At 37.8% G+C, this 20,632-nt stretch overlaps 1 protein-coding gene across 2 annotated transcripts in view; it reads left to right on the top strand.

Annotated features, from left to right (window-relative positions):
* The window catches only part of CRMP1 (collapsin response mediator protein 1), a 77,060-nt gene that overhangs the window by 24,086 nt on the left and 32,342 nt on the right, over positions 1-20,632 (top strand). For both annotated transcript variants that reach the window (XM_069070039.1, XM_069070045.1), the window contains exons 2-3: positions 4,666-4,754; positions 15,369-15,553. In XM_069070039.1, the coding sequence (XP_068926140.1) occupies positions 4,666-4,754; positions 15,369-15,553 (274 nt within the window). The remainder of the gene's footprint in view (positions 1-4,665; positions 4,755-15,368; positions 15,554-20,632) is intronic.

The raw sequence follows: 20,632 nt of genomic DNA, 5'->3' as shown, positions 1-20,632 counted from the left end.
TCTTTCTTTCTTTCTTTCTTTCTTTCTTTCTTTCTTTCTTTCTTTCTCTCTCTCTTCCTTCCTTTCCCTCCTCTCCTCTCTTTTCCTTCTTTCTCTTCCTTTTCTCTCTTTTATTTCTTTCTCTCTTCCTTTCTCTGTCTCTTTCTGACTTTCTTTTGCTTGCTTTTTCTTTCTCTTTTTTCTCTTCCTTGTTTTTCTTTCTTTCTCTCTTTCTTTCACTTTAATTCATGGAAGCATCTATTAAAGCATGTGGGAGTGTTGCTTTTTGTATGCAATGAGAGAACACACAAGGGGGAAATCACAAATATTGGAAATCCTGAAGGAACAGAGTACACAATTGTTCAAGCATTTCAGCCCAGGGTACAGAGTGTAAAGAAGGTTCACTTTCCTTCCTTGGTAGCAGGCAGTGGAGCCACAAGAGTCTTCCTGAAGCCTTAAATAATGTGTTTTTTTAAACTGAATTCAGCATAAAAATGTATGTTCATTAAGAGAACAAAAGTACCCTGCAAGAAACTGGTTTTCTTTCTTGCCAGAATGGGGACATGGTGCGTAGTTTCAATGTTGAGACAAGGAGAGTTTCCTTGTTTCCTCTTGTCTGAGGAGAATGTAGCATTTGGCTGTGAGGGAAAATGACATCAGAAAATAATAAAGCCCAGGCACCCTGGTGGAAAGGCCCACTGGCACATACTAGGCCAGTAAGGCTGTGCTCACTTGGCAGAGTGAGGCTGGCACTTGCCACTGCTACAAGGGAGGAGGGGGAGGAGGAAGAGGATGAGGATGAGGATGGTGATAGCTCAGTTTTCTATAGTGCTTTATAGTTTACTCCATTCCTGGAATTAACTACACCCATATCCTTACCTTGGGGGAAGGGAAAGAGAAGGGCAAGACAATCAAGCCAGAAAGAGAAATAATTATGAAGGGGAAAACCCCCATTAGAAGCTAACTCTGGGACAATTAAAATAATAGCTTTAGAATTGAAAGGAATATTGTAGGTCATGAAGCCAAACCCCCTCGTCTTCCAGATGACAAAACTTCAGTTCCAAAAGTTTCCATGACTTGCCCAAATGAATCCACTTCTTCCTGATACCATTTTCAAAACTCTAACCATGACACCATCCTGCCTATCAAAGCCACCAGCTCTCTTTTCTCCCTTGGAGAAACAAATCAGAATTTTAGCTCTGCAGCAGGAGTGGGGGTTTACCAGCCAGGAATGCTTGGAACAAACTATCCAGCCAGAGCCAAGGAGCAAGTCCCAAAAGGGCCATTCTAATACCATGTCTCACCTGGGGGCCACAGGTGAACTAGTGAGTTCTTAGAAGCTTTCCCAAGGCCAAGACATGATTCAAGGGGAATATTAGTCAGCAGCTTAAAATGTGCTTTTCTCTTTACAGCTTTCCCCAGCATCTTTGCTTGCTAGGTTTAATTGCAGGATTTTTATTTAGCAGTTGGAAAGGAAATAATCTCGGTAGCTGGCAAAAGGATGTGGAGATCCACCCTCCTTTTTTCTGCTTTTCTCATACCTTTCCAAAGCAGAAATCTTATTTTCCTGTTTGTAAACTACCTTGTTTTGACAGCATAGAATAATGGCTTAAGAAGTTTGGGGCTGAAAGGGACTTCAGGGGCAATAGAGGCCATTTTACACATTAGGAAATAGATACCCAGGGAAGTTAAGGGAAGACTTGGCAAGTAATTTCCTCTTTTGGGGCCTCAGTTTTCTAATCTGTAAAATGAATGAACTGGACAATTTGACTCCCGGTCTCAACCATCAATGATTTGATATACTTTGTCTTTGAAGATACTAAAAGACCTACCAGGCAGAGCCTTGGACTGCGGGTCCAGAGACCTATTTTCAGAGAGAATAATTCTCTGTGACCTGAGGCAAAGCACTTTACTGCTCTGATCTTCTGCTTTCTCCTCCATAAAATGGGAATAATAGCACCTGGCCTTATAGGTCCTTACCAACCTCACAGGGTTGTTAGGAGGCTCAAATAGGGTAACATAAAGCACATCATTCAAATTATTTATACATTAGTAATAACTGAATATCCTAATATCTGTTTCATAGCAAAGCGTACAGTTAATATTCCATTACCTTCATATACCAAAGCTTGTTAAGCAATTCACCCCACAACAAGCATCTACTTCATTTCCAGTTCTTTGGCACAAAAAAAAGTACTGCTAAAATATTTTGTTACATATGTGGCCATTTTATCATTGATTTCATTGGGCATTTGGTGATTGATTTTCAAAGGGACCTAACTGGTAGAATGGATAGAAGCTGGACCTGGGATGAAAAAGACCTGAATTCAAATCTTCCCTGAGACAGCTTCTAGCAATGAGACTCTGGCCAAGTCAGTTAGCCTCTCTTTGTCTCCGTTTCTTCATCTATAAAATTGTTGTGAGGCTGTTTTTCAGTCGTGTCCATCTCTTAATGACCCCATTTGGGGTTTTCTTGGCAAAGATCTTGGAGTGGACTGCCATTTCCTTCTCCAGCTCATTTTACAGATGAGGAAACTGAGGCAAACAGGGTTAAGTGACTTTCCCAGGATCACTCAGCTAGTAAGTGTCTGAGCCTGGATTGGAACTCAGGAAGATAAGTTTTCCTGACTCCAAGCCTGACACTCTATCCACTCTGTGACCCAGTGCTATAAAATAGAGATGATATAATACATACTTCCTAGGGTTGTTATGAAGATCAAATAAGATAAAATTTGTAAAATGTTTGGCAACTCTTAAAGTGCTGTATAAATACTAATAAGAGCAGCAGCAGCAATAGTAGTAGCAGTAATAGTAGTAGTAGTAGTAGTAGTAGATTCCTAGCAGTGGATGTTCTGGGTCAAAGGGCATAAACTCAGGTGGTTTAAGGGAAGAAGAATTGTTTCTCACCTATTTCAGGAAGATCATAGAATCTGGGGGACCCTGAGGCCATTAGTGGCAATGTGTCCTCCTCGTCAATCATCATGATGGTCACATACAAAAATGCATCTATTCTATATTAAGGTGGATGCAACTGAGTGCAAATTAATAACCTCACCACTATGCCAATACTAACCCAATCAGACCATCTCAACCCGTGTGAAAATGTGTACATATCCTTTCTTAAATTCTGCCTGAAGGACCCATCTAATACACTGGAGGCCTTCTCCTGGTTCTTTTCTCATTTTCTGAGTAGCAAGGCAGCACTTAGGCTGCCCATCCTTTAATCTCAAGACATAACAGGGCCACCTTTTCTTTCATATTTATCATTACATGTATGTAGTATTTTAAAATTTACAAATATTTTCCTCACAATAACGTTACCTGCCAGTTGGGCAGTAAATATGTTTTACACATGACCAGTTCATAGATGAGAAAACTGATGATCTGAAGAGTAAAAAATGCTGTCCAAGGTCACAAGATGAATTAGTATTAGAATTTATAGAGGAACCATCTGTTCCCCATGCCAGTGGCCCTGGGGTACTGCTTTTGAAAAATAAGGAAACACACACAGAGGTTTATCTGTTGCTCAGTTGTGAAGCCTGGCTGCCCCCTGTGCCTGGAATTCTCTCCCTCCTCATTTGTACTTCCTGGCTTCCTTTAAGCACCAGCTAAGATCCCACGTTCTACAAAGAAGCTTTTCCCAGTCCATCTTATCTCTAGTTTCTTCCTTCTGCTGATTATTTCCTACATATCCCTTGCATAGCTTTTGCATGTTGTCTTCCCCATTGGGAATCAGGGGCTGTCTTTTGCTTCTTTTTTTTAATCCCCAGTGTTTCACACAGTGCCTGGCACATAGCAGGTGCTTAATAAATGTTTATTGATTCACTGGTCTTCCCACATGGAAAAGCTCCCATCTCCAAACCACTGTTTCTCAGTGACTCCTGAGCTGCTGAGGGTCCTAAAACACACACAGCAGAACTGAACATTAAAAGGGCCATTATCATTTTGACCATTTAGTTATAGCTTTCCTTATGCATAAATCTGATGATATTACTCCTGTGCTCAAAACTACACAGTTCTCCATTGCTGTCTCTACTGTGATTTCCTTGGCCTAGCATTCATCTCTGGCACCAACCTACCTTTCTAATCTGATTTCATACCCAATTATATTCATTTTACTGTCTGGAGTATTTGAAGGTCCCCGTATACTCTGAGTGCTTTTCCAAATGAAGCAGGATAGGTGGTTGGGGGTTAAAGTAGATCATTTCAAAAGTGCCTTCTAGTGCTAACATTCTATGATCTATGTACTAAAATCCCCCTCAGAATTGGCATTTCCTGTTCTGTGTTCTAAGGGTCCTTCCAGTTCTGACTTTTGATGTTCTGTGTTCTAAGCTTTCTTCCACCTCTAGGACTTCATGTTCTATGAAATGTGATCTTATGTGACTCTGACTTTTGAGTACAACAGTTCAGAGAAGGGACAGTCTAGTAGGATCTAAGACAATGAATGAGGAAGCCCTTATTTGCATGGTAATGGAGAGAAGCATGCCCCACTTGCTGTGTTGGTTTTTTTTTTTTATGGAGTGGTCACTTGATGGTACTCTATCATTGAACTGAAGAATTGCAATCCTTCTGACTTTTCATATTGAGTTAAATATATATATATATATATATATATATATATATATATATATATATATTTTAGCTTCCTTCCCCAGTGACATTGTCTTTTTTGCTTCTTTTTTTCAGAGTGACCGGCTACTCATTAAAGGAGGAAGAATTATCAATGATGACCAATCCTTCTATGCAGACCTCTACTTGGAAGATGGCCTTATAAAGTTGGTTGGCCAAAACAGAATACTTGGAATACTTTTCTGATTTAGTTCAGTGGTGTATATATATATATATATATATATATATATATATATACACACATACACACACATGCACATATATATGTATGTATATATGTGTATGTATATGTGTGTATATATGTACACTCAACTATATATTACTATACATATAATAATAAGTTATCTGTGTGTATATATATTTCTGAATTCTACTTAAGTAATGTATATGGAGATATACACACATATGTGTTATAAACACATTCATATATACACATGTAAATATATGTGTATATACACATGTATCTATATGTGAACATTTACAATGCTTATATATGTGTATATATATTCATATGTGATAAGTATGTATATACAACTATATATTTTTACTTGGTCTAGTATTCAGATGGATGCTTATACAGTTTTTCTGTTGACATTAGAAATATGGAATGATTCAGGACAATATATTCTTAGGGGTGGAATGTGGTTGTTATTATTTATGAGATTGCCTATCAGATTTGTAGGGTATAAAAAGACTTGGAAAAAACTAGCCGTGTAACCTTGGGCAAGTTACTTAACCCCAATTGCCTTCCAAAAGGCAAAAAAAAAAAGTTGGATTCCACTGGACACTGACCAGAGTAGAAGTTGGGATTGGTTATCTCTCTCTTAATTTTTAAAATATTTTGTTTTTTTTATTTTTTGATCCTTTCATTGGCATCTAAGACCACTGGATAACTCAGAGCTATTGAGTGGTGATTGATGCAGGGTGTGATGTTCAGTTGGTTCTTTCATATGCAAATCATGAATAATTAAAAACTTGCCAATATTTTTAACAGTCCAGTTGATGTCCAGGGGATGGAATTTGCTTGTCTATCTTTGACCAGGAAGGGACCAAGAATTACCCTGTGATCTAAGTGAGGAGGACACAAGAAAGGAGTGTCTGTGTGAGGTTCAATCAGAGATATCAGCATAAGAAGACATTTTCTAGATCTGGGGATTCCATGACAATAAAGAACAGGTTGCATCAAAGGGGGTCAAATTAGTGAACATTCATTTAGTGCCTGCTAGCTGTTGGGAATGGTGCTAGATGCTGAGGCATATATAAAGATGGATTTGATGTTGTTATGACTCTATAGAAGTTCGCAGTCTAGTAAAGGGTAAAAGATATATACACAAGTAAATATAATGTAAAATAGAGTGTCTGAGAGATATAGAACAAGAAGAGGCAATGAGATAAACTGGGTAAGGGAAGTCAGAAGTTGTTTTATTGTTTTCAGTCACATGAGACTCTTCATGACCCCATTTGGGGTTTTTTTGGCAAAGATACTAGATTGGCTTGTCATTTCCTTCTTTAACTCATTTACAGATGAGGAAACAGAGGCAAATTGGGTTAAGTGACTTTCCTAGGGTCCCATAGTTAGTATGTGAGGCCAGATTTGAACTCAGGAAAATGAGTCTTCTTGACTCCAGGCCCAGTGTTCTATCCACTACAACATCTTGATGCCCTAAGATTAGAAGTACGATCTAATAAAAGTATTTTATTGTACTGTGCTTTGGAAATGCTTGTTTTATTCCATAAATTAAAAATAAAAGTTAAAAAGAAATATAATCAAGCAAAATGTGTCTGATGCCCATAGAAGCTTGGACAAATGGGATATGAAATAAACACATCGTGCTAAGCACCTTACAGGTCTGGAGGAATTTGGCAGAACCTGCCTAGGCAAAACAGATAAGGAGATGACTCTAAGGTGACCAGCTAGCTAAGGAAGGGTTAGTTGGATCCCAACTTCAAACAGACAGACAGACAGATGGTCTCTACTAGCTCTAGGAGTAGAAAACTAGTAAGAGCAGAACTAAAGGGCAGAATTGGTGAGCTTTGATCTCAGGGTAGAAGGTATTTACTCTGTTCTGTTTTGAATGCCTGGCCTGCTGGGCATGGGCAACCTTGTAACTGCGAGCATCACTTAAGCCAATAGGAAGTTGGAATCCTTTAGGCAAACACTGGACCAATATGAATCAACCCATTATTGAAGTATTGAATGCCTTCTATGTGTTAGGTACCCTACTAGCATACTATAATTGTCTCCTTGTAATGACCAGCCAACCTTGTATCAGTTATTTAGATGAAATGTTAAGACTTTGGGGTGCTTTGGCCTTTTTATAAATAAACTCTATTCTGCCTAACAAGTGAGATAATATTTGATAATCAAATTTGATAATATGTTTAAAGTGCTTGGCACAGTTCCTGGCACATAGTAGGCATACTAGATGCTTATTCCCTTTATCTCCCCTTGGATCCCCTTCACTCCTTCCCCTTCCCTTTCTTCCCTCTTCCTCACTTTCCCCTCTCCCACCCCTTCCCTTTACCTAGTAAAGTAGTTTAGTTAGGCTCTGGAACCAAAATATCTTCTTCATATTTATTCAGTGCCAATGTGGGGAGGAGGGGGGAGAATAGGGAAAGGAAGAAGGAAAGGAATCAGGGAAATGAAAGTCCAAAACTTAAAGCACATTTGGATATGATGCCCTTTTGTGGGCTGTTTGAAGTGCTGGCATTGAGACATGATTCCCATCTGAGAGTGGTCTTGGATAACAGCAGAAGCAGCATTTTGGCAGGAGGAAGATTCAGGGTCCATCCCCAGTCTTCATTCATTCACAGATAACTGTGTATTCCTCTGGGCTTTTAAACCTACTCACTTCCTTTCAGAATTTCCTATATCTCTGGCTAAGGTTCTAATCTGGATCACGTTAGATGACTCGCTAGAATATTGAATATCCCAACTCCATTCCCACAGTCACTGCCTGAGTTGAGGAAGTCTTATGACTCAACTGGGTTACTGCAATAGCTTCCCTAAAAATCTGCCCACCTTTACTCCCCACTTGCTAATCCATACTTCATGCATCTCCTAGAATAATATTTTGGAGACAGAGCTGGTCACTTTAATCCTTTGCACGGCAGCTAGTTGACACAGTGGATGAACTGGCCCTGAAGTTAGAAAAACTCATCTTCCTGAATTCAAATCTAACCTCAAACACTTATAAGCTGTGTGACCCTGGACAAGTCACTTATCCCTGTTTGCCTCAGTTTCATCATCTGTAAATGAGCTAAAGAAGGAGGTGGCAAACCACTCCAATATCTCTGCCAAAAAAAGATCCAAATGTAATCACAAAGACTTGGACTTGGCTGAAAACAATTGAGCAATTGAACTATTGCCCATAGAGAAAAGTTAAAATTGATGTCACTCAATTAACATCAGTTCCTCCAGGGATAACTACCTGACATTGGTCTCATAGGCATCACCCCAAAGTGTTGTTTGAAGAATCAAACAAAATAATGAATGTAAGGGCAATTTTAAAAAACATTAAAGCATTATATAAATGTGATCCATTATAATGGTGTGAAATGTTTGGGATAGTGGGAACAACTCAGTGTAACTGATTAATTAATTAACAGATTCCGTCATTTAGTAGATTAAATGAACAGAAATATCTAATTGTTGAGCATCTGTCTTGGTTGTTCTGAGATATACAAAGGAGGAGGAAGCAGGGCCTCTTTCATCTAGGAGAGGAGCTAACATGTCAGTACAAATGATGAAAAGTCCAGACAGTGTATGAGAAGCTCCATATAATCTGATATTCAAGGAATGTCCTCATTTTTTGCTGTCTCTTTCATTTGTTTTCATTTTAATAGTATTTTCCCCAATTATTTATAAGATAATTTTTAGCAATTTTATGATTCTGAGTTTCAAAGTTTTCTCCCATCCTCCCTCTCCTCCCTACTTCCTAAAGTGGTAGGTAATTTGATATGATATATATCAAATATATGATATATTTAATCATGTGCTATCATATTCCCATATTAGTCACAGTTGTGAAAGAAGAAATAGATCAAAAGAAAAAAAAACAAAAAAAGAATAAGTAAGTAAAAAATATGTTTTGCTCTGCATTCAGAATCCATCAGTTCTTTGGATGTGGATAGTATTTTCCTTTGTACTTGTACTTTGTACTTGTCTTAGATCATTGTGTTGCTGAGGTGAGCTGAGTCATTCATAGTTGATCATCACACAATGTTGCTAATACTGTGTATAATGTTTTCCTGATTCTGCTCATTTCACTTTGCATCAGTTCATACAAGTCTTTCCAAGTTTTTCTGAAATCTGCTTGTTCATCTATTCTTATTGCACAATAGTAATTCCATTACATTTATATACCATAGCTTATTCAGCCATTCCCCAATTGATGGGCAACCCCTCAATTTCCAATATTTTGCCACCACAAAAAGAATTGCTATAAATATTTTTCCACATGTAGAACCTTTTCCCTTTTTTATAATCTCTTTGGTATTGGTACTGGTCTTTTTATGATCTCTTTGGTATTGATATTGGTATTTCTGGATCAAGGGATATGCACAGTGTGGTTGCCCTTTGGGCATTTTTCCATAATTCCAAATTGCTCCCCAGAATGCTTGGATCAGTACATAACTTCACCAACAGTGCATAAGTGTCCCAATTTTCCTACATCCTCTCCAGTATTTATAATTTTCATTTTGTATCTTATTAGCCAATTGGATAGGTATATAATGCTATTTCAGAGTTGTCTTAATTAGCATTTCTTTAATCAAAATGATTTAGAGTACCTCTTCATATGCCTACAGATAGCTTTGATTTCTTCATCTGAAAACCGTCTGTTCATATCCTTCGACCATTTGTCAATTGGGAGGTGGCTTGTTTTATAAATTTCACCCAGTTCTTTGTATATTTGAGAAATTAAGCCTTTATCAGAGATACTAGCTATAAAGATTGCTTCACATTTTTTTTGCTTTCCTTCCAGTGTTTGTTGCATTGGTTTCTATGTACAAAAGCTTTTAAATTTAATATGATCAAACTTACCTATTTTGCATTTCATAATGCTCTCTATCTCTTGTTTGGTTATGAATTCTTGCTCATTCTATTTTGTAGTAGAGTCACCTAAGAAGAGAAGCAACCAATGTGAGTTTTCTGAATTCAACAAGACCTCTTGGGAATGTTGGGGTATTTTTTTAAATGATCCTAACTCACCCCCCCAAACCGCCAGGGATCCTTTCTTGGTCTGGTCATTGGTGGCAGTGATCCTCTTGTACTGACACTAGCAGGGTCCAGGCCCAGATGCACCAACTCATTTCTCTCAGCTTCCTCTCAAATGCGCAGAGCAATTCTGAAGGCAATCCATAATTCATGACCAGCTTCTCCATCTGGTCCCTTAGCTCAGAAGGTCATTGCTCAGTTAGCAATTTTGCTTATTTTGATTGAATTAGAAATGACTCAGAGGCAGGATGACACATGTTAGTTATGATGAGCTATATTATAGGTATTCTCCCCTACTCGTCCCCCAACAGACATATAGTCTCTTCTAGGAAAACTGGTCTCCTTATTATCATCTGCATGGCATATGCTTGTTCTGTTCTCTCTGCCTTTGTTAATACTGATTCCCTAGGTCTGAAACCCTTCTTCTGTCTCTTTTTATTTAAATTCCATCTGTCCTAGGAGGTCCCCCCTCAAATCCCCCTTCTTTTATGAATCCTTACCTGATTACTCCCAACTGACAAAAGCTCCTTCTCTCCTCTCATCTCCCACAGTTTGTGTTGTCTGTGCCTGTGGGAAGGAAGGAAGGATTGAAAGAAAGAAGGAAGGAAGAAAAGAAAAAAGGAAGGAGGGAAGGAATGATTCATTAAGTACCTACTATGTAACAGGCATTGTGCTATATGTTTTATAAATATTACCTCATTTGATCCTCACAACAACCTTAAGAAGTAGATGCTGTTACTATTCCCATTTAACAATTGAGTAGACTGAGGCAAATAAAGGTTAAGTGACTTGACCAGGGTCACACATACAGCAAATATATAGGCAGAATTCAAGCTCAGGTCTTCATAAGTCCCACCTAACTAATAAAATTTTCAAAGCATTTTATAAATATATTTGCTTTGATTTCCAAACAACCCTGGGGGATAAGTGTTTTTATTATCCCTGTTTTACAGTTAAGGAAACTGAGGCAAACAGAGGTTAAGTGACTTGCCCAGGGACATATATGAGAACAAATTTGATCTCAGGTTTTTCTGACTCCGTGCTCAGTGCTCTATGCAAGGTGCCTCCTGGCTTTGGCACTTGGAATCATAGGACCTAAAGCTGGAAGCATCTTAGGGATCATCTCATCCAACCCCTCATTTTACAGAGTGGTGAAACTGAGTCCCAGAGAGGGAAGTGATTTGCCCAGGGTCTTATAGGTAATACCATAGTGAGCCAGTGTCCATATCTAGGTTCCCTGACTTTGTATCTAGTACTATTTCCACATACTCCATTTGTTTTTAAGTAATATCAATCCTGTCTCATCTAAACATAAGATTCTTCAAGGTTAGAACTAAGTTGTATGCTCTTTTTTTCAACCTGCATAGCATCTCAACCCAGTGATGCCTAGGTTGATTTAAAAAAATTAATAGTCAGTTAAGTACTGAGAGATCAGTAATAATGATGATAATATTACTACTACCACTACTACTACTACTTAACTATTCATGTAGCTTCTTATGGTTAAGTTCAATGGCTTTACAAAGCAGTTTCCTTACACCAACCCTCTGAGGTAGGTGGTAGGATTATCATTGTCTTCATTTAAGGAATAAAGAAAACAATGTTCTGAGAGACCCAAGTTCATACATTTACTAAATATTAAGGCCAGCACTCAAACCCAGTTCTTTTGACCTCAAGCCCCCTACATAATCCACTACACCAATGCTGCTGACTTTCCTCTTTGTATTGGGGCATATATGTTTCCAGGACATGGAATAATATCAAGAACCAATAATAGCTTATTTTGATCTAACCACTTCATGGTTATAATTCATATTCATGAGCTGATTTGATCCTCATAAAAATGCTATGATGTAAGTACAGTTGGCATTGTTACCATTTTACATATGAGGAAACTGACACTTAGATCAATAAAGTTACTATAATTTCTTTCTTTGAAGAAATCTTGTCACTACCTTGCAGGCTTATGTATTCCATTCCCACATGGCTCTTGTCAGGGAGAAAAAATGTACAGTAATTCTTACTGCAAAAGGGATGAAAATGAGTACAAACGATACCTTGTAATATATAATATATATAACTATGTATGATATATAATACACACTATATATTATATGATTTAATATTTAATAATATATGATATGTATTCAAAGTGAAGTGAATATATAAAATCCACATGTCCTCATTCTCACTTCTTCCTCTTACCATCTATCTGTGCTGCCTATAACTGGCACTATCTACTGGGCAAAAGGCATAGGGAGGCTATATTTTTGTGCATTTCACTTTGCAGATTTGATTTCAGGATATCTAGACCCTCGTTGCCACCACTTACTAATTTATCCCTCTTTCCTTTTTCCTTCATTCATAGTCTTACTCTCTATCCCAACTCTTGCTGTCCTCCTCGGTTACTTTAATATTCATGTTGATGATCCCCCAAAACCTTGCTCTTTCATGTCATCAAGCGTATTGCCTTTTTTCTTTTTACTCTTGTATTAATTCTACTCCTAAAACACAAAGCAGATATTCAACAAACAATGATCAAGCATCTGTCATGTGTAGATGTGTAAGGTACTGTGCCAGATGGAGGGGATGCCAAGACAAGACCATTAAAAGAGTCCCTGCCTCAGTGGAGCCTACGATCTTATGTAGGATATAATTTACATAGTTAAGACAAGAAAATGGTGAGGAGGGAGGGAAAACCAGTTCCTGGGGGGAATAGGTAAGGATCCTTAAGGCCCAGATAAGCCTGGAGAGAAAGCAAGGATTCTAAAAGACAGAGGTGAGAATGAAGCATTCAGGGATAAGGGGGAGCCTATGAAAAGTGTGGAATTAGTGTTAGTGCTGGAATTAGGGTTAGGGTTAGGGTTACTGAGTAGGGAAACTGTGAGTAGGGAAGCTTATTTTGGCACATGTGTGTAGGAAACACTGGAGAGCAGACAGAATTGAAGCAGAGACCAACTAGGAGGCAAATGCTCTAGTCTAGGTGAGAGGTGATGATGAACTGATAGTGGGGTGGCCATGTGAGTGGAGAGACAGGATCCGATTTGGGAGATATTGTGATATTGTAGGATTGACAAGACTTGACAATGTTTGGCTACAGGGAAAGTAGTAAAGAAGAGGGAAGGATACAAGGATAATCTAGTCTTCTGACCATTTGTGCTCTGTTAATCCTCAATCCTGAGTAACCCCCAACACATGCCTTCTCAACTCCTGCTCCTGAATTGATGAATAACTGTTGGAGAAAAGTCACAAAACTTTTTATTGTGCTACAGATTCATGTAACCTAATCTCCTTTTGAATTTCAATGCTGAAGTAATTCTTGTATTTATCTCTGAGGAACTCATCACCACTTCCCATCACCTAGCCTCCCAATAATTGCTGCAAACTTTCTCTTCCCTCTGCACCAAACTCCATTCTGTGTCCTCCTTTCTCAGCAAATTACCTCTCCCCATTGATTGAGACCAATCACTGCATCTCCCCTCCACACTTTAGAAGATTCTATGTATTTTCATCTATTTTATCCTTCTTTAATCCAGTCTCAGGGTGGGGAAGGGAACAGATATTTATTAAGTGCCTACAATCTTCCAGGCATTGTCTTAAGCACATTACAAATATTATCTAATTTGATCTTCACAACAACCCTATTATAAAGGTATTATGTTATTATCCTCATTTTATAGTTGAGGAAACTGAGGAAGACAAAAGTTAAGTGGATTGTCCAGAGTTACACAACCGGTAAATATCTGGGGCTAGATTTGAACTCAGGTCTTACTGACTCCAGCCCAGAGCTTTATCTACTGCATTATTGAAGTAACCCCCCTTGCCAAGGCTAAACGATTCACTCCTGTTTTTGTTCTCATTCTTTCTCATTCAATTTAATTTAACATACTTTTATTAACTACCTATTCTGTCCAAGTACTGGGGATACTAAGGGAAAAAAATAGGATAGTCCCTGCCTTCAAGGGGCTTACTTTTTACTGGGGAGAGAAAATCTACTACAATAAACACTTATTCAGGACCTGCTATGTGTAAGGTAATAGATTCAGCTGGGCTATAGCCCATATTAATAAATGTGAGGCAAATATAATACAATGAATTCAGGGAGACAGAATTACCCATGGTGGATCAAGGAAAATGTCACGGAAGTGGCCTCTGAGGTGAAGCTTTTAGGAAGTCAAGAATTTTAAGAGAAGAGGAGGAGGACATGCATTCTGTATATGGAAGTGTTTTGTGCAAATGCAGAGGTGGGAGATCAGAGTGTTGAAATCAAGGAATAAGGAGCCTCGTTTGACTGGAATGTAGAATAAATTAGTTTCCTCTTTTCTCTTCCTCCACATGTTCCTAATTCTAGAAACCCCACCTCCCCCCAACACATTCTGTCTGTTACTCTAAGTGAGGTTAACAACACCAACAGCTAGGATATCACATCCCCTTTTAGTCCACACTGTTCTGGGCTCAGAAGCTTTAAAGCTGAAAAGGAAATTGCCCGATTTCATTATTTTATGGGGTAGGAGGTTTTACGGAGTATGGCTAGTCCCACTCCATTATTTTGTAAGTGAAGAAATTGGGACACAAATTGATTAAGTGACTTTCTCAAGGTAATAATAAAGTAACAGAACTGGGATGAGAACCATGTTGGTCATCTGTATGACATTGCAGGGGCTGGACTCACTGATAAAAAAAAAAATCTCTTCCTCACTGATTCAAAGTGAAGTGAACAGAATCAGAAGAACATTGCACACAATAATAGCAATATTGTGTGATGATCAACTATGATCAGTTTAGCCCAAAACAATTCAAAAGACTCATGATGAAAATGCTAACCACTTCCAGAGAAAGAACTGATGGAGTCTGAATGCAGATGGATGCATATTGTTTTTATTTTCTGTATTTTTCCATGTTTTTTTTTTCTTTTGCAAGCTATTTTTTTTTCTGTTTGCAAACTCTTCTTTCACAACATGACTAATATGGAAATAGGTTTTATATGATTGCACATATATAACCTACATCAATTTGCTTACCATCTTAGGGAGAGGGGGTGGCTAAGTGGCACAGTGAATAGAGCACTGGCCCTGGAGTCAGGAGGACCTGAGTTCAAATGTGGTCTCAGACACTTGACACACTTACTAGCCAGGTGACCTTAGGCAAATCACTTAACCCCAATTGCCCTGCCATTATCCCTCAAAAAAAAAACATCTTAGGGAGAGTCATGAAGGAAGGAAAAAAACTTGAAACTCAAAATTTCATTAAAAAGTAATGTTATATATTTTCTTTTCATGTAATTGGAAAAAATAAAACTGTTAAAATGGGGAAGATAAAGTTTCCTCTATCTCTAAGGGTCTATGAGTCTGTGGATTTATATGACAGAGGATATGGAATTTATGGAAAAGTGTCTTAAATATAGACAATATTCAGTGGTATTCCTTTAGATTCATGCAGATGATGGAGTCATTTCCTAGTAATTTCATCAAAAACTTTATTGTTGAGCAATTGACTTTTTGCCTTCAGGATTCTGAGATAATCTTTGTTATTTGCCCTCTAGACAAATAGGAGAAAACTTAATAGTTCCTGGTGGAGTGAAAACTATTGAGGCCAATGGACGGATGGTTATTCCTGGAGGAATTGATGTCAACACATACTTACAGAAGCCCTACCAGGGAATGACCTCTGTTGATGACTTCTACCAAGGCACCAAAGCAGCCCTGGCAGGTGGCACTACCATGATCAGTAAGTACTGATACATAATTCTTTTATTGCTTGGGTCTCTCAAGGCTCCCCATCCCTCAGCAATATAATTACGTTGTGTAGCAGAGGAGTGAGGATCATTTTGGATCAATTATCCTCTTTACTACCACAAACAAATATTTACTAGGCAGATAATGTACTATGTTAGTCAGTATGGAGGAGACACAAGGGTATAGAAAATAAAGTCCTGCTTTCATATTTTACTTCAGGCTTGTTATTGTTGAAAACTTGTCTTTTATTTTTGGTGATTAGATTTAGCTTTGTAGGATATGCTAATCGAGGGTGCAACTCAATCTCTGTTGCTTTTCAGAGAATTATATTTCAGTCCCTTTTTTGAATGCTCATAAATTAAGAATGGTTTTGGGTTATTCAGAATGATTTTTCTAGCTATTTGAAAACCTTTTATTTTTGCATATACATATATACCCATATGTACTTTTACGTATATGTCATACATATGTAAATATCATATATATGTTTTCTAAGGAAATTTAGGAGTTTAACTATGACATGTTTTGGTGATTTAAACTTAGGGTTTTCAATTTACTTGGAATCTATGGATTCTCTGAAGGTGTTCTTTGCCCTCTATGTGCAATCTTTTGTGTGTGTGTGTATTACTTTCCTATATTTTTCCTGCACTATGATTTATAGTTTGTCTTTTTTTTCTGGGAGACTTATGACTCCAATTATCTCTGCATATTTTATATTCAATATGATTTAGTCTGATTATATAGAATTCATACATTTTAACAATTATTGGTTTTTTTTGTGTAACATCTGTAACATTTTACTCCGTGTCTTTGTTCTTGCATTCTAAATATATCATTCTGTTTCCCAGAGCTTCTCCTGTTTTGGAATGATTCTGCTTTGTGTTTTCTACATTATGAACTCTTGTTTTTCCAGTTGTTTCACTAGTGTCCAGCTCTTTGTGACCTCATTTCGGGTTTTCTTGGCAAAGATACTGGAGTGGCTTGCTTTTTCCTTCTCCATATTAGTTTACAGATGAGAAAACGGAGACAAACAGGGTTAAGTGACTTCCCAAGGGTCACATAGCTAGTGTCTGAACCAGATTTGAATTCAGGAAGATGAGTTTTCCTGACTCTAGGTCCAGTGCTCTATCCACTGTGCCACCTAACTGCCCCAATTAAATAATAATGAACTTTGGTTTCTCTTAATTTCTTTTTTTAATACTCTGTTTTCTGTCCCAAATTCTGATTCAGTTTCCATCCTCCTTAGTCTTGTAATTTTTCATTATATCATTTTTCCCTTTCTGAGTGTTCAGAAATTCTTATTATTCTCCCAATATTTCTGGATGCCCTATAGAATTTATTTTCTTGCTATTTATTTTCATTAAGAGTTTTTGGGTTGCTATCCATCATTGACATATTTATTCATTGTGTTATATTCCATTCTGATTATTTTTTGGTTCATTTCTCCATCTTTTTTTTAATGCATCTCATGCTGATTTATATGCTGGGGGCAGGGTTGGGCTTCTTTTGTTCTCAGCCTCTGTGATTTTCACACTTTATTTTCTTTTCCAAGAAGCTTCATATGGAATCCCACACTGTTTAGCTCCTTCTTCATCCATTAGCATTCATTTTCATCTCTCCAGACCTTCTCACTCTGAAGATGTGTAGAGATTTGGTTGTATCTCTTCCTTGGGGAAATTCCATGAGGAGCCAAATTACCCTGAGTTTATACCCTCCAATTTCTCCAAGGAAGTCCTTTTTTTCTGGATAACTTCATAATTCTAGGTCTCTTCTTTTGCTATGGTTGCCAGTTTTCTAACTCTGGGGATAGGTGGGTTCAATGTTCTATCTAGATTGACTATGCCACTACTGAATGGAGGCAGAATAGAAGCCACTTCATCAAAAGCATGTAATAAAAGCCTTCGTCTGGAAGCAATTGGGGGTAATTTGATGTATTACACAGATCTGTTTTGTCACTCCATCAGGCTCTATATTGTGGCATGGTCTTTCCCGTGTACTTTTCTTCATTCCAGACCCTTATTTTGAAAAACGATCACTCTAATTCTTTGGGAGTCTGTTATTAGTAAAATGTTAATGGTCAACTTTGGGAGAAAGGATTGGAGATCATCTGGCTGCCTTAAACACGTGACCACTGGTGTAACGACTGGAACCCACTGTGAGCTCAGAGCTGATCCTGAGATACTCTACTGAATACATGATTGAAGAGGTCTTCAAAGGGGGCAATTTAATGCTGTGCCTTATATCTCCTCCAGAGACTGATTCTTCCTTTCCGCCATTCTGGGGCACATACACAGTATCTTGTATCTTGGATGCTGCTTAGAAGGCCTCAAACCTCTCCTAAAATTTGGTCTTATGGTTTATCTAACTCAAGGATAAACCCTCTTCATTTAAGGTAACTAAAGATAATTGCAGAAGGCTATCTGAAATAATAACCAATTTGTATAATGTTAAATGAATACCACAATGAGATTTCCTGACAGAAAGATGCCTTAGGCTATGATTTAATCAAAGACTTATATAGTCATAGACTGTGGAGATCTATAGACTGCAAAGCCTAGACTTGAACTTGAGATTTTTCTGCCAATGCTGACTATTAGAAAGTTATGGGGGCAGGTAGGTGGCACAGTGAATAGAGCACCAGCTCTGGAATCAGGAGGACCCTAGTTCAAATCTGACCTCAGACACTTAACACTTACTAACTGTGTGACCTTGGGGAAATCACTTAATCTCAATTGCCCTGCCTTCCCCCCTGCAAAAAAAAAAAAAAAGAAAATAGAAAAAGGAAAGTTATGGAGTCAGAAATGGAAAAGAGTATAGAACACAAGAAAGACCAGAAGAGAGCTTAGAGATCATCTAATACAGTTTTTTTTACCTCTTTTTGGTGTCATGAAGCCCTTTGGGAGAATGATGAAATCTATGGAACCCTTCTCAGAATATTTGTAAATACACTAAATAAAGTACATAGGATTACAAAAGGAAATCAATTATATTGAAATCCAATATGTAGACTTGAAGACTGAAATCATGTGCATTCTAGAGGCAGGTTAGTAAAGAGAGTAATTCCTAAGTAGATATCTTTAATGTGATTTGAAAATACCTGTGATTTCCTTGGTGACAAAGTTACATTTGTTTCCTCCATTCATAATAGAAAGAAATGCTTATATTTCAGTTAGAATTTAATGAAAATTAAAATATTATTTTTTTTCCTCATCCAAATTCATGGACCTTCTGAAATCTGTCTGTGGAGCCCAGGTTACTAAGCCCTGATCTAATCCAACCTTCTCATTTGACAGAAGAAGGTACTTAGTTCCTAAGGAGGGGAATGAATTGTCCAAGATCAAGAAATGAATTCATGGCAGACAAAGACAAACAAATTTCAGGCTTCTCGCACAAGGCTTCTTCCACTATGAGATCTGGGAGAAGTCAGGGAAAATATCCAGACTGAGGGGACACCTCCCTGTTGTTGATGTCTCTCTGGTGTTGCTTTCCTCCCCTCCCCCCTTTTGCAAGGGATTGGCCCTACTCTGCTAATCTTCCTAATAGCAAATCACCAGCTACAGCAACAAGGCCTTGCTTGTAGTTCATGAATATTGATATCCCCAGTGCAGTCACCACCTGTTGGTAGGAAGGCTGCAAGGGAAAGGATTGGGACTGTTTTGCATACAGCCAAATAAGGGTGTGATTGAAGAGAGTGAAGGGAGTAATTGCCTCCTTTTATCATTTAATCATCTTAAGGGAAACTGTTGATCAGTATGTGAGTCTCTGTTTATACACACAGTGCTTGCTTCACACTGTACTTTGTCTAAATCAGCACAGCAAATACAGTGGCATGGAAAGCCCCAAAATGGGCCTGTTGCAGTAAATATACATGAGGGGAGCTGTGATAGAAAAAGGAAATTTTAATTTCTGGGAATTTTAGGCATCCTGGAGATGCAAACCAGAATGTCAGCTGGAGCTGGACACTTTGACTTCCAAGCTGTTGGCTTCTTTGAATATAGTTGGTTTCATTTATTACTAAAAAGCTTTTGTTAGAAGAGAAATGTTCCAGGCATCTCACACAGGACTTTGGGGCTTTCTGTACTTGTGTTGATCGTCAAAAGACTTTGTGTTTTCTCTTTCTATGTAATACCTTCCAGTTAAAAGTCCAGTAAACCATAATTTGTCTTCTGACTGTAGGGTTAAAAATAATTCCACTCTGGTATTAATGAGCAATGTTTTTCATTGTATTCAAATGTTTCTTTATAGTAAACAAAGTATATCAAAACTTGTGTTTGGGGAAGGAAAAAGCAAGAGACAATTTCATGGTGGCTGCTCCCGTAGAGCTTTCTATTCTGAAGACTAATTGTTATTAGATAAGATTTTATTAGAATTAGGCTTAGTAACATACATGTTTTTGCATTTCACTGGTTACTTTACATTGGTGAAATCATCCTTGGCAAATGCATTTTTCTTAGGTTTATGAGCCTAAATTATTTAAAGCTGAAACAATTACTTCAGCAGTCAGTCTTAAGCACAGAAAACCAATTGGAAACTGAAACATAATTATTTTAATTACTCTTTCCTTAAGGTAAACATTAGCCATGGTCTTTTGACTGTGACATTTGATACTTTCAGACACACTAGATCTGACAGTATAAAGGAAAGAGATAGGAACCCTTAGCCTATGAGTAGCTGTAGCTATGAGATTGCTACTTCCCTGGTACTTCCTGGTACTCCTAGTACCACAAGTACACACAGAGAGGGTAAATCCTTCTCAGTCAGTAATTTAGACTTGCAGAGCAGCCAGTCTCAAACCCACTAGGATTTATTGATTAGTTGATTGGTTGCATTATTTCAGGGAAATGAAAAATCTGTCTGGGTCTATAAAGTCCTATTCCATTATTTCAGACAGATGCCTTATTTTGTTTTGAATGATATGGGCAGAAATGGTCTCTAGAGATCTTTATGTTGCTATTGAAAGGGGACAAAAAGGAAGGAAAAATCAGAGGCAAAGAAGAAGGGAAGGAGAGAGGAAGAAAGAAAGGAAGAAAGAAAGAAAGAAAGAAAGAAAGAAAGAAAGAAAGAAAGAAAG

Source organism: Petaurus breviceps, unplaced genomic scaffold, assembly GCF_028583685.1.
Source record: "Petaurus breviceps papuanus isolate PSGF00001 unplaced genomic scaffold, PetGlider_PUasm1.0 140, whole genome shotgun sequence".
NCBI classification, from domain to species: Eukaryota; Metazoa; Chordata; class Mammalia; order Diprotodontia; family Petauridae; genus Petaurus; species Petaurus breviceps.
This window is presented reverse-complemented; position numbering and strand designations above follow the sequence as displayed.